This window comes from Mandrillus leucophaeus, unplaced genomic scaffold, assembly GCF_000951045.1.
Source record: "Mandrillus leucophaeus isolate KB7577 unplaced genomic scaffold, Mleu.le_1.0 Scaffold914, whole genome shotgun sequence".
NCBI classification, from domain to species: Eukaryota; Metazoa; Chordata; class Mammalia; order Primates; family Cercopithecidae; genus Mandrillus; species Mandrillus leucophaeus.
Window position 1 is genome coordinate 673,593 of NW_012109964.1, and position 25,418 is coordinate 699,010.

The following is a 25,418-nucleotide window of genomic DNA, read 5'->3' on the forward strand; positions in this document are numbered from 1 at the left end:
CCAAAGAAGAGAAAGCCTACCCAGACTTCCAACCTAGAGAAGCTGTGAGATAAAAAATTGGGGGTTGTTTTAAGCCATTAAATTTGTGGTAATTTGTTTTGGCAGCATAGAAAAGTAACATATAGAGATATGGATTCTAATCAGCTAGTTTTAACACTAAAGGTTAAAACCTACTTAGGATGGCCTTTTCTCTACTTTTACTTTCTTTTTATCAGGAGGGTTTAGTCAAGACAAAAGAAACCGTTGCAGGTATTTCAAGCAGGAAGGATTTAACACAACATACTAGGCACTTTATAAACAGAAAACAAACACAAGGGTTGAGGAAACAGTCAGGAAAACTGCCTCACAAAATATGGAAGTTGAAAGACTCACAGGGAATCACTATGGATGATCTCAGTTATCTGTGGCATCACAATGAGTGATCATCAGGAGAATGTCTGGAAGCCACTGGTAAAATTTTGTTTCTGTGGTATTCCTGCCTTGCCCTGCAGGAAGAATAATAATGACTTCTTCCTCTGTTCTGCTTTCCAAATCTCATGTGACTGCCTCTCACTGGTGGAAGCTAACTCAGATCCCAGCCTTCCAGCCCCTGTACTACAGAGAAGAGCACAGAAGGAGAAATATGGCCCCGAGTGGCTAGCATATTCCTCTATCTCATTGTTTCCATTGCATCGATACCCATAGGCAGAAAATTAAGTAAGAAAAAAAAAAAAAAGGCAAGCAAAGAAAAGGAACACCAGCCACCAAAGCACTTAGCAGTTTCAGATTCAGACATTTACAAAGTGAAATTGCAAACGAGTTTCAATTCTTCTTTGCAAGCTCTGTTCTACCTGGATGAGTGCCATTACTCTAGGTGTCAGGATATTTGTTCTGTGTTTATACAGAATCATGGAATGCTAGCAGCTATACCTTAATTCTTTCCTTTTCAATTTTGTTCTTTTTACAAAGGAATGGAAAGTCTATTGAGGTTACTGAATACTTCAAGTCGAGATAGCTAGTTAGTAACTAAACAGGGTTAAGGTCTTTTGAAGTCTTTCTCATTTCCCAACTTAGTGTCAAGTTTTACAAAGAGTCTGATACTACTTGCAGACTAACAAGTCAGCCTGCTACTGTTTTGTGGATACTGGCAGAAGACACAAGACTCTTGGGTCAGAGACAAAGGACTTCAGTACTCATGGGACAACAGTGGCCAGAGCAGATACTATACACACTGTAGATTTGCATCACAGTCAAGGAACAGTAAGTTTGAATAATTAACTGTTTTTTCAGCAAGTGGAAGCAAGCTTGCTCTTTGTCTGGTGAGACACCTTACCTCAATCCTCAAAGTTGCTCACTGCAAATATAAATCTCAGCAATGGCCCAGCTAAAGGGCCTTGCATTCTTGGCATATCAGCAAGAATATGCAGCTGAAGGACAAAGGCAAACTGCATCTCCCGACACCCACCAAGAAAGGGAAGGCTAGAGGATATGCAGGAATTCACAGTTATAACTAAAAGTATTTCATATTTACTACAGGTAAAATAGTATATTTAATATATATGTACATGCTATTCTATTTCTGAAATTTGTCTACAAGTCTGCATGTTGTTATAGTTCACTTTTCACTACCATATAGCATTGCATTAGGTGAATATGTAACAATTTATTAATCCATTCTTATGCTGAACAGTTGAGCTGATTTGCAGTCTTTTTCCATTATGCTACTATAAATATTTTTGCATATATTTCCTGCTACCTATGTTTAGAAGTTTCCCTAGAGTATTTGATTAGGTGTGAAATTACTTGATTATCGAGGCTAAAAATAACTATGTATTTATTCACAATTTGTGTTTTCTTCCCTGTGAATTCCCCATTCATATCCTTTGCCCATTTTTTGATTGGGTTGCTTGTCTTTTTAAATGTATTAAGAGTTCATAATTTCATCATGGATTCGTAGTTAAAACCAAATCTCTTAGTAACAGAAAGTAACATTTTAATTCCCCATCTGCCCAAATTGTGGGGGATATCTATAAAAAGACTCTAATTTCTTGAGGCCAGGAGTTTGAAGCCAGCCTGGGCAATATAGCAAGAATCCATCCCCAAAAGACAAAAAAGAATCCTATAATTTCTAATATTATTTTAACGGTAATATAATAAAATCATTTTCTTTAAAGGGACCAAACAAGGACGCTCTCTGTATCATGGTTTCTATTAACTATTGTATTGGAAGTCTTACCCATATCAATAAGGCAAAAAGTTGAAATAAGATATAAGGAGATAGAAAGTAGAAAGAAAATGGTCATTAGTCACAGATGATATAATTCCTAATTATAAAAGCCAAAATTATTTGTGGAAAAATTATTAGAAATGGAAAGATGAATCACATTTGTAGTTTTTTTATTTGTTTTGTTTTTCTATGAGGCCACTTCTGTGTGTATTTGATGATCTTTTATTGTGATCTCTCATGGTTGGCTGGTTTTAATCTGTGGACAATCTGGAGGCCTAAGTTGACAATTCTTTCCTCCAGTGAAGTATTTATATTTGCTTCTCACTGCAGTCAGGGAACACCACAGATCCGGGACCACTTTAGTTACCTTCAGGGTTTCAGGTTAGAACCTGAATCACTGATTAAGCTCCTTGAAGTGGTTGCTGGCAGGAGGCTTAATTTTCTTTTTGCAATGCTGACATTGATTTTGCCTTCAGACAACACATTCCTTACATGTCAGCTTACATTTAACGTGCTGGTTGCAGTTGCAGCTTTTTTTTTTTTTTTTTTTTTTTCCCAGGGAGAAGGTAGTGGTGATAAGAGATTTTTCTTACTTCCTATTAGCTCAGCAACATGTTAAAAATTATGTTTTATACAGAATCTAATTGCTTTGTATTGGAAGGGATTTTTTAAAAACATTGTTTTTCATTTGGCCCCATTGTTTTTTTAAAAGTCACCCTTACAGTTTGAAATTTCTTGTTTTGCGGAGTATCAAAAATCAAGGTGTGGCCAGCACTCTGGTTTCCTCCTGTATGTCCATTTTTCCATTTCTTCCTAATAACAGAACCCCAATTTTATTCTGGGTTGCAGTGTCCAGCTAAAATAAATCTCCATTTGCCAGTCTTTCTGGCAGCTAGGCATGCTCATGTAACTCAATTCTGGTCAATTATCTGAGGCCAGAGTCATTTGGTTGAAGATTGCGGAAAACTTCTTGGCAGAGGTTGACTTTGTTTTTGTGTGTCCTTTTGTCCTTTCTTCCCTTCCTCAGTTTTCTTACTTAAAAGGTTAGTTAACTGTGATTATGATTGAGAGCATGGTAAAAGAATCCCAAAGACTTCAGTAGTAAAGTTCTTGCCTCACTATCCTTGTCTTGGACTTCTTGTACATGAAAGAAAAACCACCTTGTTGAATCCATCATTAAGTTTTCAGTTACATATAGTTGGATGCATTTTCTGCCTATTTGGTATCTGATTTTTTTTTTTTTTTTTTTTTTTTTGAGACAGAGTCTCGCTTAGTCGCCCAGACTGGAGTGCAGTGGCGCGATCTCGGCTCACTGCAAGCTCCGCCTCCCGGGTTCACGCCCTTCTCCTGCCTCAGCCTCCCGAGTAGCTGGGACTACAGGCGCCCGCTGGTATCTGATTTTGATGTAATGTTTAATTAGTGTCTAAATATCTTTAAGTAGGTTTTAGAAAAAAACCACAGTAGCAAATCACATTTATTTTATATGTTTGGTAATTTAAACATATAACCACATAGCCACTTTATTGTGGCTAATTACAGAAGCAGATGGTATTAGATGCACCTATGCTTGCTATTTCAAGAAAACTTTATTGAAGCTATAATTTGATCTCATTCCAAGAGAAATGAAAATATAATTTAAGTCAATAATTATTATCTGATAGTATTTTTCATGATGAACACATCTTACACTCCCAGTTAGAAAATGATCTGATTCAATTTATAATAATGCCCTATTATTTCTTCCAAGTACAACCATTAGTTTACTTTAAATCATATCATATTGAGTCTGTTTGAAAAGCACTAAGGGTTATTTATACATTGTTTTTCCACTTGTTGCTAAGAAGGAAAGTAATAGAATTGACTACCCCTTAACTATTTCATTTATTTTAACTTACTTTGATTTTTTTTGGAGGTCTGGTAACTATTGTCATCCATATGGCCATACTGGATAAAACTCACTTTCTGTATTCAAAATTAACAGTAAATGACTTTTCAGGTTTGGAAGATAGGGCAGTTTGACTTTGCTGTATAATCTTTACTGTCAATATTTTAATCAACTGGAAAAACCTCATTCCATCTCAAGTTCTATCCTCAGGTAGAGTTGTAATAATCATTCCTAAAGTGAAAGAAAGAATTTAATAGAAGAATAGAATTTAATTAAAAGAAATAAATAGAACAGGAAACTAGAAAAAAGTGGATGCTTTCTCCACTTTGAGTTGAGACTTCACGGGATAACCTTGAACTACTCAATCTGATTTAAATGTCTCACTTAAGTGCTTCCAGAGTTCCAGGTGCTACCGAGACAATATCTCACTGAATAATCTGGAGGACCCACTGGAGACCACTGGATGACTATAGGCTCAAGGAGCAGGCAGGCAGGACTAAAAGGTAAATAGGAGGCTAAACCGTGAGCAGGGGGCTATGGATCTCCAAGAGCCAGGTAGCAACAAAAGGAGCTTAGCACTTAATGTTTCTCATGTGCCAGGCACTGTGCTGAGTGTTTTATATGTATTTTCATACTTAATCATCTCAGTAAACCTAGGAAGAAGGGACTTAGTAACTGCAGATCGAAGACATCAAACTTTATGGATACTCTTGAGCCTCTTCAGCTTCCTCTTATCTGTTCTTATTCCACTGCAGAATACAGCAGTGAAGACCTCCAAATCAAACAAACTAAACACATGCTTGAAGGTGGGCTCGTGGGTAGGAATTTTCTTGTGGTGTTTTTTAATCTTTGCTTTTTCCCACCCTACTTAGATACAAAGGCAACACAGAAAACTATTCCTACCAGCTTCTTCTGTGTGGCAACATTTTTTTCTAACCTTGTTTCTGCACCGAAGCTATTGTCCACTGTTCGTCCCAGCTTTATGCAAGAGTCTCCAACCCAGCTTCCTACTCTTCTTGGCCATAGGACCTGTGTCTCCAGCTGTACTGGTCCATTCTAACACTGCTATAAAGAACTACTTGAAACTAGGTAATTTATAAAGAAAAGAGGTTTAATTGTCTCACAGTTCCACAGGCTGTACAGGAGGTCTCAGGAAACACATAATCATGGCGGAGGGATGAAAGGGAAGCAGGCACAATCTTCACATGGCGGAGTGGGAGAGAGAGAGAGTGAAGGGGGGAAGTGCTACACACTTTTTTTTTTCCTTTTTTTTTTTGAGATGGAGTCTCACTCTGTCACCCAGGTTGGAGGGTGGTGGGATGATCTCGGCTCATTGCAACCTCCACCTCCTGGGTTCAAGCGATTCTCCTGCGTCAGCCTCCCAAGTAGCTGGAATTACAGGCTTGCACCACCTTCCCCAGTTAATTTTTTGTATTTTTAGTAGAGATGGGTTTTCATCATGATGGCCAAGCTGGTCTTGAGCTCCTGACCTCAAGTGATCCGCCCACCTCGGCCTCCCAAAGTGCTAGGATTACAGGCGTGAGCCACCACGCCCAGCCAGCTACACACTTTTAAACAATCAGATCTCACGAGAACTCACTCACTATCATGAGAACAGCAAGGGGAAATCCGCCCCCATGATCCAATCACCTCTCTCCTCCAACATTGGGAATTACAATTCAACATGAGATTTGGGTGAGGACACAGAGCCAAGCCATATTACCAGTGTACAAATTTCTCAGTAGAATCCAAGTTCTAGTTCACTGGGGAGTTTCAGATGGTACCAGCCAAATGCCAGCTCCAGAGCTTGCTTACTGTGTGGATTCCTACTTTCTCAGTCTTTCTGGTCTCCTTGAACTTTTATCACTTTCCTGCCAGTTTAGTCATGCACTCGAAAATGTCTTTGATCTGTTTGCTTTTGTTTTGTTTTATCCAGTATTATGTGCGCTCTATTGTTACAGAATTTCTCCAGATATCTTACCAGAAATAGAGATCTGGACTTTACTGAGGAAATGTACTTGACAGATAATTCGGAGGTCATATTACAAAGGTTTAGTCATTAGATTGATAGGTTAGAGAGATGAAAGTGTCTGGATTGACTCCCAGATTTCTGGCTTCAACACATGAATTAGTGTCCTTTGTTCATTGAGCTAAGACACCAAGAAAGAGGCATCAGTTTTGGGGGAATGATGATGAATTCAGTTTTGAAAACCCAGTTTGATAACAGATAAAACTAATTTTCAGCTTTCTATTTGTAAAGTGAAGAAATATGTACTTTACAATAGAGTTTTTATTGATATTAAATGTAATAATGAATGTGAAAACCTTAGTAATACATAAAGGGCTATGCAGGTATTGGACACTTAGAAATCCTTCTCCTTCCCTCAAAGCTAATTGGTAAAAAGAGGTACTCAGAGTCTTCCTTATGACACATAGGTCCAGTGGATAATAGGGTGTGAGAACTAGGATAAAAAGGAAAACTAAGTTGCTAGACAGTTATGAGCAATATAAAGTTTTCCCAAAATATACAAACCATTTGTTAAAAGATCATTTATCTGTCTAAACATGTGATGCTTTAAAAGTACTGAGGTGAAATCTATTATGCAGTTATTTTATGAGCCACAATTATTATTTGTGGAATGCTCAAAAGATGGACAACATAGGTGTCTGGATTTAGGAAGTACTTTTATGAGCTAGAAGTTTTTTTTTTTTTTTTGAGACGGAGTCTCGCCCAGGCTGGAGTGCAGTGGCCGGATCTCAGCTCACTGCAGGCTCCGCCTCCCGAGTTTACGCCGTTGCCGTTCGTTCTCCTGCCTCAGCCTCCCTAGTAGCTGGGACTACAGGCGCCCGCCACCTCGCCCGGCTAGTTTTTTGTGTTTTTTTTTTTTTCTTTTTTTTTTTTTTTTTTTTTTAGTAGAGACGGGGATTCACCGCCTTAGTCAGGATGGTCTCGATCTCCCGACCTCATGATCCGCCCGTCTCGGCCTCCCAAAGTGCTGGGATTACAGGCTTGAGCCACCGCGCCCGGCCGAGCTAGAAGTTTTTTAAAAATTTTATTGTGGCAAGAATGCTTAACAGAAGGGCTACCCTCTAAACAGATTTTTAAGTGCACAGCACAGTATTGTTATCTCTAGGCACAATGCTGTAGGTCTCTAGAACTTATTTATCTTGTGTAACTGAATTTTTTTTTGCCGATTAGCACCTCTCCATTTCCCGTCTACTGCCGGACCCTGGCAACCACCATTCCACTCTCTGCTCCTGTGAATTTGACTATTTTAGATACTCACATATGAGTGGAATCTTGTAGTATTTGTCTTGTGTCTGGCTTATTTCCCTTAGCGTAATGTTCTTAAGTGTTCTTCAGGTTGTTGTGTATGACAGGAATTCTTTATTTGATTTAATAAAAGGAAGAAATTCCTCCTTTTTAGAGGCTGATAAATATTGCATTATAAGTGTATACACACACACACACCCAACAGATAACATTAGAAAAGGAATTTTTATTTGCAGAAATAAACAAACTTTAATTCCTGAAAGAAAGCCAAACTGAGATACATGTAAATGGGCAAGTGAAACAGCCCTGCGTTCCGGAGCTCTCCAAAATGTCCCGGAACATTTATGTGCTGCCAATAGGTCACAAGTGTGACTGGACCTGAGTCAGGACCCAGAAATGAAAAAAATCCTCTTGCTTCTAAAAATAATATGTGAGAAGTGCCGGTTAAGTAAAGAATACTTTTCTGAAAGATAAATGAATAAAGATTTTACCTTTCCACAAAAAGAAAAAAATGAAAAGGGGAAGAAAATTACAGAGTCACCTTCGGTAATAAACAGACCTGTCCTGTTTTTCCCTGTGTGACCTGTAAGCATTATTTTCTACTTATGTCACAGCAAGTAAGTGTTTCGGAAGAACTGCTATAGATGGCTTATTTTAAGGCTTTCATCCATACTTTCCTGCCTCTATTTTAATATTTCTTTTAAAACCTTGTAGCAAAATGCAATATGCATAAATTACATAAATTATAATACAGATTGATGAAGGGTCACAGATTGAACACAGTCATCATAAGTAGGATATTTTCATTACCTTTACTCTAGAAACCCTGCTTGTGAACCTTTGAAGTCACTACCTTCACCCAAAGGTAACCTCTATGCTAACTTCTAATCTGATTAATTTTGACTACATTTAAACTTTATTTAATTAAATTATGGTGTTCTTTTTTTCTTTGTGAGGTTTGTTTGCTTAACATTATTTTAGTGACATTCATCCATAGTTACGTGAGATTGTAGTTTGTACATTCTTGTTACTGTATAATATTAGTATTTTATTATATGAATATGTCACAATTCATTCATTCATTCTCCTGTTAAGGGATAATTGGGTTGTTTATAGTTTTGGAGATGTTGCAAATAATGCTACCATAAACACTATTTTACATATATTTTATTTGATTTGATTTCATTTCATTTGAGATGGAGTTTTGCTCTTGTTGCCCAGGCTGGAGTGCAATGGCAGGATCTCGGCTCACTGCAAACTCAGCCTCCCTGGTGGTTCAAGCAATTCTCCTTCCTCAGTCTTTCAAGTAGCTGGGATTGCAGGCATCTGCCACCACACCCAGCTAATTTTTGTATTTTCAGTAGAGTTGGGTTTCACCATGTTGGCCAGGCTAGTCTTGAACTCCTGACCTCAGGTGATCTGCCTGCCTCGACCTCCCAAAGTGCTGGGATTACAGGCGTGAGCCACCATGCCTGGCCTATTTTACATATATTGTAGTAAATACAGGTATGCATTTTGGATATATATCCTTTAACACATGTGGCTAAATAATTTTCAAAGTGGTAGTCCATTTACATCCCCCAAAACTGGATGAGAGTTCCAGTTACTCCACATCTTTACCAATAAACACTTGGTTACTGGTATTGCCAGTCTTTTAATCTTAGTCATTCTGGTGGCTGTTGAGGATTATTTATATATATGTTTTAAAATTAGTATTGTTCTGAAAACTAAAAGTATGGCTCCACATCATCAATCTTTTCTTCCCTCTCCAGAGGTAACCATAACCTGAAGTTAGTAACATTTCCAGCATTTTTGGTGTGTATATATTTCCATAAATAATGTATACAACTGATTTTTGCTTTACAATTTTACATATGTGGCATTCCAATTTGATTTTTCACCAAATATCTCCCCCAAATTTAGGAATTAGTCCATATTGATACTTACAAAGTCTATGAATTTTAATTGCTATATAGATAGCATGCAATTTGTCCCTTTTCCTAATAAAAGGTTGCTTAAAAAATTGTGCTATGGTATCATTGTATATTTGTATGCAAATTTCTTATGGTAGAGACCCAGAAGGATGATGGTTGAATCTTTAATTTTGCACATGTTTACGTTTACTTAACATTGCCATGTGCTTCTCCTAAACGGGTTTAAGATTTATACTCCCAGTAGAATTGCTTAAAATTTGTTTCTCCACCTTTCACCAATACTTTGATCTGCCAGGCTTTTACATTTTAGACAGTCTTATGGGTGTCATTTATTCTGTATATAACTCTTTTGTCAGTTACATGGGTGTCAAAATTCATTCCTCTCATTTTCATTTACCTTTTTACTTTATAATGTCTTTAGTCATCCTGAAGTTTTTAAATTTTATTAAATTCACTGTTCATTAAATTTTTGGGGTTTTTTTGTGTCTTAAGAAATCATTCTACTTTAATATCATAAAGGCATTCTCCCATGTTTTCTTATAATAGTTTTATTTTTGCTTTGTATATTTAGGTCTTTCCACCTGGAACTTATTAAATATGTGCTGTTAATAGGGATCTAATTTTATCTTCCTCCATATGGATCGCCAATAGTTTTTGCCTCATTTATTGAATAATACCCGTCTTCTTACTGATGTTAATGCAACCCGTACCATTTGCCAAATATCCAAATGTATGTGAGTCTGTATCTAGACTTTCTATTCAGTTACATTTGTCTATTTGCTGACACCTGAAACTATGCAATATTGTTTTAATTACTAGAGCTTTATAATAAATAAAAGTATCCTTCTGCTTGTATAACTAAAATGGTCTGGGCTTTTCAATTCTTTAATTATTCTTATGAATTTTAGAGAGCAATTAACCAAATTCCATTAAAAAATCTGTATGAGGATTTGATTTGAATTGCCTTGCATTTATAGAATATTTCAGTTCCTTATAATTTTCATATCCCAAATTGCTTATTATAATTTTGTTGTTTTGTATAGACAATGTTTTAGATTGACCCTATATATTAAATAAATTGGTTATTATTACTTTTTGTATCCCCTTCTGCCTTTTAAATTCCATTTTCATCTTGTGAAGACCGCCCTTTGAAATTCTTTCACTGAGTATCTGTGAATAGTAAAGGTTCTCTGTCTTTGTCAGAATATTTATTTTGCCATCACTCTTGGTAGTGAATACTGGCAGGCACTACCCGGATCCGTCTTCCTCAATGAAAGACTTATTTCCTGAGCTGCTGAGAGTACAGCAAGCCAACACAATCCAACTCTTGGCCCTCTTCAGGAGTCCTTTAACCCAAGGTCGCACTCTTCTCCTTTGGCAGCGCTCATCCAATGACTAAATGTCATAGGTGTATAAAGGCCCAGCCCATTTCCCCTAACTCAAGACAACTCTGAAGGGATATCCCAGATTCAAAGATGAGGCCTTTACTGAGACTTCACTGCAGGTCAGCTCTTCCCTCTGCTCAATCCTGCTTCCGTTTCTTCTGCAGATGTTGTTCCCCAAAGCATTCCCTAACATACTCATTATACTCTTCTCTGACTCAGAGTATGCTTCCTGGGGAAGCCAACCTAAAACAGTTGGTGTCAGGAGTGGTCCAAGATAGTAAGCTAAGATGGGATTTATGATTTGAATCACAGGCCATGTGACTATCAGTGAGGACCCCCTCGGGGTAGGTGTAGGACAGACAGACCTTGGCACAAGGTAACAGTGCAGTAGTTAAAACTTTCATCAGTAATGAACTGGGGTGGTATTGTAATGTAAGGTTATGTAAGAGTGGGTAAAATGTATCAGGCAGTTGAGAACTATGAGGGAAATAGTAATCTTAATGACAGTGGCATTGACTGTTATTGCTAAGTAAAATTGATTCTTTGAAAATAGCAAAAAGCTGGGAGTGGTTAGTTGGCTATCAAAATCTAAGAGTAAATTCCAGAAGGCCTTTTTGGTAGCAAATAAAGGGGCTTTTATCTCCTCCAGTGGGAGGGCAGAAAAAGCAGAGGAATAGGCCCAGTACTAAATCCTAAGTGCGGCAGAGCTCTAAAAGAGATTATGAAACCCAGCTTGGTCGGCTATGCAAAGGTCAAGGTGCTTGATCGGAAGGAGATTCTGATGCAGGGGGAGGATCATCAGGTTTCAGTTAAAAGCGGGCAGAGCACACATTAGAGGCAGAGAATGTGGGATGATTTGTTCACAAAGGAATGGAATCCAGAGGGCAAAACAGAAATAAGAGACGGGGAGGCTAGTACTGAAGTTCATCAGGCAACTGAAGGCACAGCTTAGCGCAGCAACCAAGAAAAGGTGGGATGTGACGCACGGCAGATGAAAGGTTTCCAACAGAAGTAAGCATGAATTTGCTGTTTGAGTCAATTGATCCAGTCCCAAATCTGAGTTCATTTTCCTCTTCCTTTTAGACTCATCCTTTTTCTAAAAAAGTAAAACTAAGGGGTCCTTCCCCCGCTTTCCCTCCGTCTGCTTCCCTATTTTCCCTCGCATTTCCTGCCTTTTCTTAAGATCCTCTGCTTAGGAATGGGGCATTGGCCCCCGCAGGTGTGGGCGGGGAAGGGGCGGAGCGAACAGAAGTGGGCGGGCCCCTTCCTGTGACGACGGCCGTAAGGACGCTGCTGTCGTAAAAGGACGTCCGGTCCGTCTCCTAGTGTCCGGAACCGGCTGTCAGCCTCCCTGGCTCTTAGTACCTTCTTTCCCGGAGTCCTGGTCCACGAGTTGGATTTACTGCTGTCGCGGGCGGGCCTCACGCCATTCCCTGTCCTTCGGCCCCCTGACTGTGTCCGGCCTCCCGGTGAAAGTGAGCTAGGTTTGCCCGGAGCGCGCACGAGGTAGGGTGTCCTTCGGGCGGGTGACAGTTGCGGGTCCCCAAGCCGCCTGGCGCCTCTGTCGCTTCTCCCCTGGATGCCCCTCCGCCCCACTGGGTTCTTCAGCTCCAGGCTGGACTCCTAAAGCCGCAGTGCCACGTGCCTATTTCCTCACTTGGTGACACGCGCAGTGCCCGCAAGAAGTTGGAGTGTTACCGGAAAAGGGCTTGAACCCATATAAGTCTGAGAAGAAGATTCACTGTTTTGAGCGTGCAGAACAAACTGGAGGGGAAAAAAATGAGATTTAACTTTATCAGAGGATTCAAAGGATATCTCTGAGGACGCAGAAAGTTCATCCGCATGATCACCTCGTGATTTTCTGAGGTTCTTTGGCCAGGGCAGCGCGCCCTCTAGATTTTGTCATTTTACATACTGGAATGGTGACTTTAGTGGTCTGGGCGTTACGTTACCGAAGTAACCACCTATTAAATGTGGCTATTTTTCAGTTGCTACCGTGCAGCTTACCACCGGTTTGTTTGTTTTTTTTTTTAATTGAGCATTCAGTTCAGAAAACTTCAGTTTAGAAGAATCTTGTATTTCAACTAAATAATGAAAATTAAACATACTCTTAAACATAAATTTGAACCCCATTAAAATTACATACTCACTGCGTGTAGAGGGAAAAGCATTTGTTAAAGATTCAAAGCAACTAATACCTTAAATGTCTTCGGAATGTTTTGACTTTGTAGTTAATAGTGTTATTTGTTGACAGATGTTTTGTTTACATATTACATAGGAAAAATTAGACTTGTTTTACTTAAGGTGTTGGCAGCGTCAGGTCATCTGAATATATAGCTCAAAAAGGTGATATAAACTGGGTAAATAATGCTCTTTTTAATTTTTTTTTTTGATAATGAGATACATGATTCATTTGTTTTAATGAGGTGCAGAATACTTTATCATTGGAGAAACTTTTTTCTTAGTGGGAAAAGAAAACCAGTTTGTCTTTTAGGGTAAATTTTTTTGACGTTTACATTTTTAGAATCGTTAAGTGCCAATAAATGCCTTGTTTTAAGGGTCACCCGCTTCATTTGGAATAATACGTGCTTAACGTTTCGTAAGGCTTAGAATGTGCTTAGTTATCAAAAGGATAGAGTTTAACATTTAACAAGAATAAGAATACTTTGTTATACTATTTCTTAGTTTATTAAAATAGTAAATGCAGTCAATTATATCTTTTCTGTTCTCTTGTGTCAAAATAGGGGAAAATGCCTAAAAAAAAGACTGGTGCGAGGAAGAAGGCTGAGAACCGCCGAGAACGTGAAAAACAGCTAAGAGCATCAAGAAGCACTATAGATTTGGCCAAACATCCATGTAATGCTTCAATGGTATCAGCTTTTTTTGATATCAGTTGATAGTTGAAAAAACCATATACTATTTTATCTGAAGTACACCTGAATAAAATTTTAGTGAAGACAGTGTTTTTGCATATATTTTGTTACTGAATTTAGTATCTCTGGCTCGTCCGTTGATTTCACTGAGTAGCAGTGATTCTTGTTGGATTTTATATTATTTATAAAACCTAGCATATTACTTCACATACTGTTGGTGATAAAGGTAGATATTGGACAAGAATAGATAATAGAAACTTTCATTTTCCAGTTTCTTTAGTGCCTTAATTTGTCTTATTAGTTGGGTTTTCATCATATTTTCTTAGCTATTCTTTCCTTTCTCTTTTCTGAACTTCCTACTTAACATCTGTTGGCTTCCTGTTCTATTACCTTATCTGCATGTGCTAAGTGGGTTAGCCCTGATAATTTCTGGGCTGCTTTGAATGGTTGCTGCTTTTGAAATATGCTTTTTGAAATACGTGAAAAAACAATTATGTCATCATTTCCTCTTTGCTTTCACTGACTGTAGAGTTATTCCAGTTCTCCCTATTTCTACTCCTTTCTTTGTTTTCTTTTCCCACTGTTTCTTTTTTTTCCCTCTTCCTTTTGTTTTGTCAAACATATATGAATTGTTTAATGTAGCTTAATTTAGCAAACGTTTATTGTGCATCTACTCTGTGCCAGGTGTTATTTCAGACACTGTGGATGGTGATACATAGATGAATTACATGGGCCCTATTTCCAGAAGTTTATAGCTCAGTTATCTTGTATATTAGGATTTGTTTGTTTATAAATGACAGAAATCTAACTTAAATTAACCTTAGGGAAAAATAGTTTATTGAATGGATAATGGAATAACTCATATTGCTGGGAAGGGGAAGGATATACCTGGGACTCAGGGACAATCGGAACGTGGAACAACTTGTAGTTCTATCTTTTGCTGTTGTTTCTTCTTCCTTATTAGTTCCATTTTTTCATGTTGTTTTACTCCATTTGTTTGGTTTCATAGTTGCAGGTAGCTTGCATGTCTCACATCACATATTGTTCCTCAGAGAAGGAAAGAACTCTGAAAGGCTGGACTTGACCCAGTGCCTGTCCCAGGACTAACATTTATTGGGGTTGGTTGGGAGAGGCCAGATTACATAGCACAGATGTGACAGTGAGGCTCTCTTCTGTATGTAAGAGTCCTTTCCAGAGAAGAGAGGTGTTAGGCAGAGAAAACAATAAATGACTGGCATGCCTAAATATATATAATGACAGCTAGATTTTGGAAGTGCTTCAATAAAGGTACAATGTACTTATTAGGACTAAGAGGTGATAAAGTTGACTGTGTGTGGAAGGCGTACAGTTCACAGAGGAGGTGGGATTTTCACCAGAACTTTCAACAGGTAGTAGGCACTTTTCAGGGAAAAGTATTAGAATAAGTAAAGACATGGAGAAGAGAGAATATAAGACATATTTGGGGAATGGCTGACCATTAGTGACTTGAGTCTAAAAAGAGTAGGCCAACAAGGTTTGGAAAGTGGTTAAGGGCCAGATTGTGGAGAGTTTTTAAAACCATGTTTAGGACTCTGGATTTTCTGTGAACTTTATTATTTTGTATTCTCTCCTGTTTCTTATGTTCATTCTGTGATATTTTATTCCTTACAAACAACTGAAAAATAAACTACCAATGTGTTTAGCCTCCTTCGTGATAATGCCACTTCTTCCTCTGGAATCTACCCAGACTCTCTCTCTCTTACATACCTTTGTTATTTAAGCATGGGTAGATGCTTGTATACATGGGTGGAGTTGGAGCTTTAGTGTAGTGTCACTTAAATTTTAACCTGAAAAGCAGGTTATTCTTTGTAATACAAGTAAATTTGCAGTTTTCAGTCTGCAGAAAAATTAATGTGGTATTTTTATACGTTACAGGAATGTGACAAGTGTCAGAGGTAAATTTTATTTCTTTTTCTATCTACCTTTACTAAAATTGTCCCTCTGACCTTTTATTTGACATTGACCATATTTTAAAATTTTATTTTACATGACAAGGCGGCAGAAGAATAGAGCATTTTGCTACTTTTGTAATTCTGTACAGAAGTTACCAATTTGTGCACAGTGTGGTAAGTAAGTAATAACTAAGGACATATACTTTTTATAAACTGGTAGTTCATCAATTTGAACTGGGGTGGGTTTGTTGCTATTGGTTACCGTGCTTACAATTGGTTATAATGTTATGCTTTACCATTAAAAAAATAACAAAATGTGTTATGTTGCCTACCAAAAAACTATCAAGTCTTGATTTTGTCTCTGATGTAATGCTGGAAAATAATTAAGGTACAATTTAGATATAGGTTACCAATAAGTTTTTTTAAATAATAAAAGATCAGATTTTAGACATAACATTTGGGGATCCTGAACTTTTAGTTATACTACCTTAGTCTTGTCTGTATCTATTTGTTTACTTATCTACATTTTGATTCCTGCTGATAGTACCTGCAGTGTGTTAGACCATTGGGAATAATTTTATTCCACATTTACCTGGTGCTTATTTTGTGATCAGTAGTTTTTGAGTTTGATGCTTACTATATGATTCATGAGTTTCCTCACATGTATTCTCAAATTATTGAAATCAAGTTCCTAAGTCATGTGCCCAATTCTTAAGTATAGGTGGAGACTTGTACCCTGAAATGATTATTCAAAATAAAACTAAATGTTAGCAAGATGGGTGTTTCCCAAATAGTCTTCCACAGACTAACTGAAATATTAATGGATATTTCTTGAAAAATATATACGGATATACATTTGAGAAATATTGCATGCATCCTCCTCTCATTCTCATCTGGGAGATTTCTATTATATATTTATATGTTAGAAGTTCTGAAGACTTGCAATAAAGAAACCGTTAACTTTATTACTCTAGATTTACATCCCTCTCCAACTTTTGATGAACAAGTATCACTTTTATTTATGAGATAATAATTTCAGGTAGAACAATTTGGGGTATGCCTCATTTAAAAGTGTTTATATATAATAATATTCCAGAAAGTTAGTAGTGTTTAGGGCTATATCCCTGAATATTTCTAGTGTAGTTCTAGATTTCAAAGAATATATCTTTTCAATTCTACAGTTGATGAAAAAGAGAAAACTGGCCTATATGGAACACTCATGGTAGTTTTTATAGCCTTGTTTCATAAAATGTAATGAATGTAGAGTGAGAAAATAGACTTTGTGGAAGATTAAGAGGTAAGTTCTTGCTAGGACTTACCCATATTTTCAGTGTCTCTGGGCTTAAATTTTGTAGTGCTATTAGATGGATGCATTTCTCATTTACTGACTCTTAGTGCTGGACATGGAACAGTTGGGTAGCTGCTGCCTCTCATTTCCAGTTCCTCTTCCCATTTCTATTGTCTAACTTTGTTCCTTAGGGAATCAAGATAATGGAAAATGGTTTCTTTTGTGTTCCATTTTGTGGAGTCTCAGATGGATGATTAATGTCATCATTAATTCTCACATAATATCTGATAAGCAAATTTCCTAATAGTGTTTTGGGTTGGTAATTTAATTTGCTTCTAGATCAGAGGTTTAGTGGTTGTGTGGTGATTTGTAGCTGTATCACCGTATCGTTTATTATGCTTATATGGGCACCATTTCAAAATTTTGCATTTTGTTTAACTGGGGGCTTTCTTATAAATTTTTATGTTTGGATAAAATTACATTAACTTGGTAAGTTACATAATCATTTGGTTTGGTTTGAGGTATTCTGTGGAAAGAAATGATAACTTCAAACCACAATTTGTATTGTGAATTATAAAATGTAAAATTTATTATAAAAAAGCATTCCTTTAAAAATATTTTGAATAATCTGAAGATTCATACATTTTTAAACTGTTAAAGTGATCATTAGATTACAAAGCATAACCTGTGATTTCTGATTTAGTACAAACAAATTAGCATATATGTTGTTGTGTAGTTCATTTTACAGATTTATTAGTAAATTTGAAATCTGAAAAGTCTGATTCGAGTAATGAAGTCTCAGTTACATCTATTTTCTCTTTTTAGTTATGTAAGCAGTAAATACTGATTCAATTTCATTAGTTTTTAAATTATTTCCTCAGGAACTTGGGCTGGATAAAAGAGGAATTCGTGAGTACTGGTATGTATTCCTTTGCAAGACTAACAGTGCAAATGTTTCTCTTCTTTAGGGAAAACAAAGTGCATGATGAAGTCTTCAGACTGTGTCATAAAGCATGCTGGTGTATACAGTACTGGCCTTGCAATGGTGGTAAGCTTCTTCTTATCTCTTAGACTAGTACGTTTTCAAGGAAAACTAGTACGTTTTCAAGAAAAAGACATTCTGATCAACGGTTATTTTTTTCTAAATATCACTGCTTTATCCCTTGTTACAATCAATCTGTAGTTATCTGGATTATCAGTGGCATGCTTTTTGTATGATTTCCCCTTAGTACCCACTGGTTTCTAGCTGCTTCTTTCTTCCTTATTAGGAAATATACAAGGCATGGAAACTTTTCATGCTCATCTAAACAGAATTTCATTTATCAGTGGTACCTTTCTAATATCTCTTAACCAGGCTTCACAAAACAGTATTTAGTGTACTGAAAGCCCTGCTTAACCAATGTTTAAGCCTTTGCTTAAATAAGCAACCTAGTTCTAATGGAACCTAGGATAATAGTGTTCTTTAAAACTTTACATTTCAGAAAAGTGTATATATTTAACATACCTCTTCATTACGTACAGGATTTTTTTTTAAGTAAATTCAGCTTTTTGAATAATAAAAACAATTAGATTATGTGATGTATTTTGCTCTTTTTACTAAAACATGTTTTCCTTTTAAATATGAGGTAACCAGTTTTACTGTATTGTTGTATGATTTTATGTTCAAATAAAATTTTGTTCAAATTGTAGTCCATGAGGAAAATGATACTATATTTATGTCAAATGGAATATTTTATTTATGGTAAATTTCCAAGAACATGTAAACTTCTATTATGAGGGAGACCTATATTTCATATGTGCATATACTATAGAAGCAAGGAGTGAGAATTATCTTGTGAATTGCTATTTATTTTAAATATAGAATTGTCAATGTTATCTTTATTCAGAAACCCTTTCAGTCTTCCTTGGTAGCTTAAGTTCAGTCAAATTTGTTTTTTAAAATCACCGTGTGTTTTGAATGTGAGTAATTTCTTCTTAAAGAAAACATTTAAGTAGAGTCATATATCATTAGTTGTAAATTCTAGAAAAGTGATTTTCTGGATATTTTATATTTGCCTCCTCAGATTCCCCCTGAGAACAGCAGGAGAATAAGATCTGGTGTTCATTCTTTCATCTCACTCCCTACCAGGTTATCCTGGTTTGGTTTTGTCTTTTCTCTAAGGACCACAGTTCCTCTCTCTATGGTCAGGTAGTCCTCTCCTGTTTGTCCTAAGTCCTTCCCTGTCCTCTGTAAATTATCTCTATTAAAACTCTTCTGGATTACCTAGTTTGAGAGTACCATCTCTTTTTTGCAAGAACTCTGGCTGATCCAAGAGAGATAGTTGATGATTTGCTAGCTATACTGATAACCCATTTTTGCAAGTCAAAAAACATTCTTCCTATTTGTTGTTCACTACATTTGTTTCAGAGTCTTGAATAATAGAATACTGAATTGAGATTCTGAAATCCTGGCTTTAAATCTCACCTCACCTGTAATCCAACTCTGGGACTTGGATTTAGTCTTGGGCCCCATGCTTTTCCTTTATAAAGGAAAGATTGTCTGATCCTACTCTCTTAAGATTCTTTCTAGCTTTTAATATTCAATAGGTGTCAATGTTTTATTGAAACACATATTGTTATTGTCTTTTCTTGATATAGAATTGGAGAATCTTACCCTGTATTTTAGTTCCATATATTTTACTTTAAAATTTTTCCACAAAGAAGTGTAATTATTATTAAAATATAAGTTTCCATAAGAGAAAAAAAGCTGGCAAAAGTTTCATATTTCTCAGTAATTCTAGAAAAGCTATGCAATTATTTTATAAATTATATAGGTAAGAAGGTGTTTTAAAAATCAGAAATGGTAGTATTTAAAAATTCAGTTTAGTTACAGGAATTATTATAGACAAGAAAGCTTAAACTGTTGTCTCCTCCAAAGTCCATTTGAATTAAACTCATTTTGAGGAAAACACTTCCAACTCTGACTTAATTAAATAATATTAGGGTAAGTGTGCAGTTTACCTTTTCTTCTTTTGATACGTAACTGAGTTTTGTATATTGTGGGTAGCTGTTAAGTTGTTTTTCAGAGAACCCTTTTTAATTTTGGCTTAGAGTGAGTAGTAAAATTTTTAAATGAATCTACCTACTATCATTGAGGGTTGATAAATTGCTAAATGTATACAGTTTTTATGGTTGCCATGGTTAAGCAATGGTTGCAGGTGATCAGGTGATAATGATTATCTATTCTTGTTCCTTGGTTACAGGGTGCAATATGTGACTTCTGTGAAGCTTGGGTTTGCCATGGTAGGAAATGTCTCAGTACACATGCCTGTGCCTGCCCTCTTACCGATGCTGAGTGTGTTGAATGTGAACGAGGCGTGTGGGACCATGGTGAGTCATTGGACACAAGTAATGAGCTTCGTTGTAGGTGAAGGTTGACTTGGAAACATTTTGCATGCTACTTTTGAGATTTTTTTTCAGGATACTGTCAATCCTAACTACTGGTACTATTTAGATTATCAGCGTAGTTAGAGAAGGGATCTATACTATCAGTCATTGTCAGTGCTAGTATTGTTTACTCAAACGTGGAAGGGAGTTGGGGTGGAGCAGGTAGTCTTTTTGAGCATTGTGAGTGTTATATGAGTAGCTAGTGGATAGTAAGAGCCCCCTTTTTTCAGTTTCAGTTTAGTTTCAAGGACTTCCAACAGTTTTCATTTTAGCTTTTATCAGAAAAAAAATGGCTGAACAATTTTGGTGTACCTCCAAAGTAACTTGCCATGTCTTCTAAGCAGTTTTATAGATAGGAGTTTTTCTTAATTAAAGTTTATCTTATTTACATTTGTATTTTTTTTTAATCCAATAGGAGGCAGAATATTCAGTTGTTCTTTTTGCCATAACTTTCTCTGTGAAGATGATCAATTTGAGCATCAAGCCAGCTGCCAGGTTTTAGAGGCAGAAACATTTAAATGTAAGTTTTTAAATATTAGATGTTCTTTATACCCAAGATTCTGAATAGTGTATTAATCTTAATGGAAAAGGAATCAAGTTTTTTTATACAGCTTCTCATGAACTGTAATTTAACTCAATCTGTATTTTCTGTTTCTAGAAAACACTCAGAACAGTCAGAATATAGTTGTAAATTTTTCAGCAGGGATGCCACTGGCATATTGGTTGGGCCAGTTCTTCATTTTGTAGGCTTGATTTGATTAGGCATTGCAGGACTTACACCTTTCCTGGTTCAGACTACCACATGTCATTTTTACCTTCAAATTATTGTAAAAACCAAACCCTCACCCTTCTTCCTTCCCATTTCCAAATGCCCTCCAGTAAGAGATACCACCCTGTTTGTTTCTGCTAGTTGGTTCCAGTGATTCTTAGACAGGACCGTATATCAAAAATACCTGTGGAGGTTTTAAAACTAATGTGGATGCCCAGGTCTCATCCCTGGAGATTCTATCTTTTAAGTCTGTGGTGGGTGCCAGGCACCTGTATTTAACCTACACACAAAATTCTCATGTATTTTCCAGTTGAGAACCAGCATTACTGACTGGGATAATAGTATCAACTTTACAGATGTTTCTTTCTTGGAAGGTTCATTGAAATGAGACTCCATATGAAACAATAGTATGTAGTACTTGGCATTTAAAAAGCCCTTTTTAAATAGTAGTTACTATTATAGGAAAAAGACTGAAATTCCCCAGGTATTCTCTTCCTTTAATTTGGTTCGTGTTCTGTTATGAAATCCTAATTCTTACACTTACTTATAAATTTAAAGTAGATAAGTCATCTCTGTGATATACATACAACATACACACTACACACACACAATATATGTGTATGCATGTGTATATAATTCTTACAATATTTATATATAAAATTCTCAAAGATTAAAAGAGCATCTTGAAGTATATATCATTTTTGAGCCTTTCTTAGCATTTTGCAGAATGTATAATAATAAATTTAATTATTTTATTTGCAGCATGGGAGCTTTGTGTGTTTTATAACATTTGAACCCAAAAGACAGGCAGCTGTCTATAAGGCTGTATTTCCATTGCAAGCTTTTAGTGATTTGATAAAAGACAAAGGAAAATTCTAAGAATGTAATATGGGATTTAAGATTAATCTCTTTCCCACAGGTGTTTCGTGCAATCGGCTTGGTCAGCACTCGTGTCTCCGTTGTAAGGTATACCTATGCATTTTTTCTTTTTAGATTTTGTTTTTAATCTTTATACCCCTCCACCAGTCCTTGGATTATATGTAGCTATAATTAATGTATAAGATACCTTAAAATTATATAGTTTAATTCTTTTATTTTTGAGATTATGGAATTGAAGTTGAGAAGGCTTACATGACTTTGCAGTGGTCATCTAGTCACCTTGTAATAGAGTTGTGATTAGTGCACATTTCTCTGGAATCCTGGCTCTGTGTTTTTAATGGAGAACATTCTGACTAAGGTGATGAGAGTCTATTTTAATTAATGTCAAAATGTACCTGCCTAGAAGAGTTTGGGTAAAGATTTCCAAATTTTTCTGTGTCCTTAGGCCTATTCTCTAGCATTTGTTCATCAAAGATTACTAAACAGATGTAGCCAATGCCCTTCCTCTCAGAAGCATTTCTCTAGTTCTTATATTCCTAACCCTATGTCTTATTTATCTTCCAGTTCTGTTCTAGTTTTACCAAATGGCGTTCAGGCGTTGTCTGTGTTGTTTTCTTTGTCTGGAGTACTTTTCCATCTTTGCTTACCCTATTGCCCTTCCATTCTTCATGTTGCGATTAAGACTTTGTGTCTCTAAGATGCCTTTCCCAAACCCCATGTCTGCTTTAGTGCTCTTCCCTCTGCACTTCCCCTTCAGTGCTTAGTGTCTTGTAATTGCCCTTTCACTGTCTCCATCCCCAGTTAGACCATACACTGTGTGAGAGTAAATAGGCTGTTCACCATTATTTCATTTCGTCAGGGGCCTTATGAATACTGAAATATTTTTGAACGGCTAAATGTACTTACATGTCATACTCAATATAGTTAGTCTGCCTTTTGTTAGATCATCGTTCAGAAGAGTCCTGACAAAAATCATTTCTGTTAAAAAAATGAAATGAAAAGTGTGACTGGTCCCAACAAAATTCTTAATCTTACTGCCTTAACAAAGCTATATCTTTAAAGCAATGAATACTGTCTTTTTTGTATATTTTTACATTTTTATTTATTTACTTATTTTGCTTCTCTTATGTAGGCTTGTTTCTGTGATGATCATACAAGGAGCAAAGTGTTTAAGCAAGAAAAAGGAAAACAGCCTCCTTGTCCTAAGTGTGGGCATGAAACGCAGGAGACTAAGGACCTTAGCATGTCAAGTAAGGCCCTTAAGATACTAAGGAAGTGATTTTTGCTTTCATACTTTGACAAAGTTTATCTTTTTGTTTTTTTTTTTTGGTCTGTTTTTCTTACTGCCTTTTATTTGAAAAGATGAATGTGTTCTTTTAAACAAGTGGAATGTTACAGCTTGGGAAAATATGTCGGTAAAGTTTTTCAGTTTTACTTAAATATACCAATATTCATGTTGATATTTGGTATTTGCCTTAGTTAATGACAGCAAATACTGAAATTTAAGATAAAGAGTGATTTTTTAATTTTTGTTGAAGCTTCCTTGTTAAATAGTTGAGTAGCTATAATTCCTTCATATTAAAGTGGTGGTAATCTTAAGTACTTAGAAGTCAAATTTACTCTGAAGCTATCTTAGGCGTATGGTATTTGAGCACCTATGTTTATTTATGTAATAGCACTACTATAGGAAATTATTTTATGGTTTTTATGTAACTTTTTTTGTGACGTAATAACACTACTATAAGCATGCTTATAGTAATGCAGTTCCCAATTTTGTTAAAGAGAAATTTGACTCTTAACCAGACATACCAGAATGGAAGCATAATTCTAAGTGACTGACTGCCTTGTTTAATCATAGATGTAGCTGCACAGTGAGGTGCGACTGATGATTTTGCTGATCTTCCGCACTAAACTTTGTGTCACTACTAAGGCAGAAGAAATGACAGGCTTTGTTTTTCAGGGCATCTACATTGTAAAATAGCTGTCTTAAGAAAAATGTACTGATATGAAATCAACTGTATTCTGTGATTTATGTGATTTGAAAATAAACTGTCAGTGACCAAACAGAAGGTATTTTAGTTTTAAACATGCCTCATTACCTTTGGAGTGGTCTGTTGGTCTAATTTGTTTTCTAGATTTAATAAAATGACACTGTAGTTTTTATTTTTTATGGTGTGTATATAGACTCAGGTTAAAAAATTAGGAAAATATGACCTATTTTTTCATTTGGGATTAAAGCAGCCAATGAAATTCATGAAATGTTATAGAGGAAATGAGAATGTAGAGGACTGGAACTAACCAAATGCCTGTACATGTCTGTCTTCTATAGCACGCTCCCTGAAATTTGGCAGGCAGACCGGAGCTGAAGAAGGAGATGGCGCTTCTGGGTATGATGCCTACTGGAAGAACCTTTCATCTGATAAGTATGGTGATACCAGCTACCACGATGAGGAGGAGGATGAGTATGAAGCAGAGGATGATGAAGAGGAAGAAGAAGAAGGCAGAAAGGATTCAGACACTGAGTCATCAGATTTGTTTACTAATTTGAATTTAGGAAGGACCTATGCTAGTGGCTATGCTCACTATGAGGAACAAGAGAACTAGGGGAGCAGCTTGTCCTCTAGTGGCTGTGTGTGAGAGGAGCAGGAGTGGGTGTGTGCGCTTGATGAATTGTGGGTGGATGTTCAAAAGTACCTTAGCCACTTAGCCTTGTGCGGAAGGCTAGTTACACTTAATGGGCCAGGCGATAGGATGTAGCATTTTTATAGAACTGATAATCAAGCTTACGGCATAAGAAAAATGAATTTCAAATGTAAGATGTTTATTGATCGAACCAATTGAAGTATCATGGATTGGATTGTTACTGATTTCAGTAAAGTAGTATGTTTTGCCAATTAGATACATATATACAGGATAAAGGAATAGGATGGTAATATATTTGTTTGACATTAAATTACTGTTTTTATTAAAAAATACTGCTTCATTCATTTGTCTGATTTTGTAAAATGTAATGAGTAAAATGAATTACTGTATTTTTCCTTTTATGTCCACAGAATGAAAGTCATATGTTGTTATATTCTAAATTTTCATTAAATATTCATGTCACCTTGAGTGGTCATGATATGTGTGTTTTAGTATTTGACCTATTCTCTTTCTTCACAATGTATATCCTCAGTGGTACCTATTATTAATGCCTTAAATGTAGTGATAAGGTGACTAGTTAGCCATTTTTCAGAGATACAGTATCAGAAATAGTATTATTACAGAAGCTTTACCCAGGACATTTTATTTCTCTTTGAATAAACCTATTATTTCACTTAAATACTTTTGATATTATATTTAATTTTTTGTTCTGTATTTTCAGTTTGTTTTGGAAAGCATTCCAATTTTTTTACAAACTGCTTCAGTTTTTGCACATACAGAAATAGGTAGTAGAGACTGTGTGGTATACACTTAAAGATAAGCAGCCCAGACTCCATCACTGATGATAGGTGGAGGACAGGCCTGTCACAAGTCCCAATTGTTACAACTTACACTGGCAGTTAATAGGGATTGGGTAGTTGTAGAA

General features: G+C 36.2%; 1 protein-coding gene across 3 annotated transcripts; it reads left to right on the top strand.

Moving 5' to 3' along the window:
* The first annotated feature begins 11,960 nt into the window (after positions 1-11,960).
* On the top strand, positions 11,961-25,172 carry ZNF330 (zinc finger protein 330). Of its 3 annotated transcripts, none has more exons than XM_011969845.1 (10): positions 11,961-12,190; positions 13,429-13,554; positions 15,472-15,491; positions 15,592-15,662; positions 17,745-17,824; positions 20,019-20,145; positions 20,618-20,722; positions 21,891-21,937; positions 22,983-23,100; positions 24,180-25,172. In XM_011969845.1, exons 2-10 carry the CDS (start codon positions 13,435-13,437, stop codon positions 24,452-24,454), a joined length of 963 nt encoding a protein of 320 aa, XP_011825235.1. In that variant the 5' UTR covers positions 11,961-12,190; positions 13,429-13,434; the 3' UTR covers positions 24,455-25,172. The 3 variants fall into 3 exon arrangements, with proteins under 3 accessions (XP_011825235.1, XP_011825237.1, XP_011825236.1); XM_011969846.1 differs by having other exon boundaries at positions 12,018-12,159; positions 24,180-25,168; XM_011969847.1 differs by lacking the exon at positions 15,592-15,662 and having other exon boundaries at positions 11,968-12,190.
* The last annotated feature ends 246 nt before the right edge of the window (positions 25,173-25,418 follow it).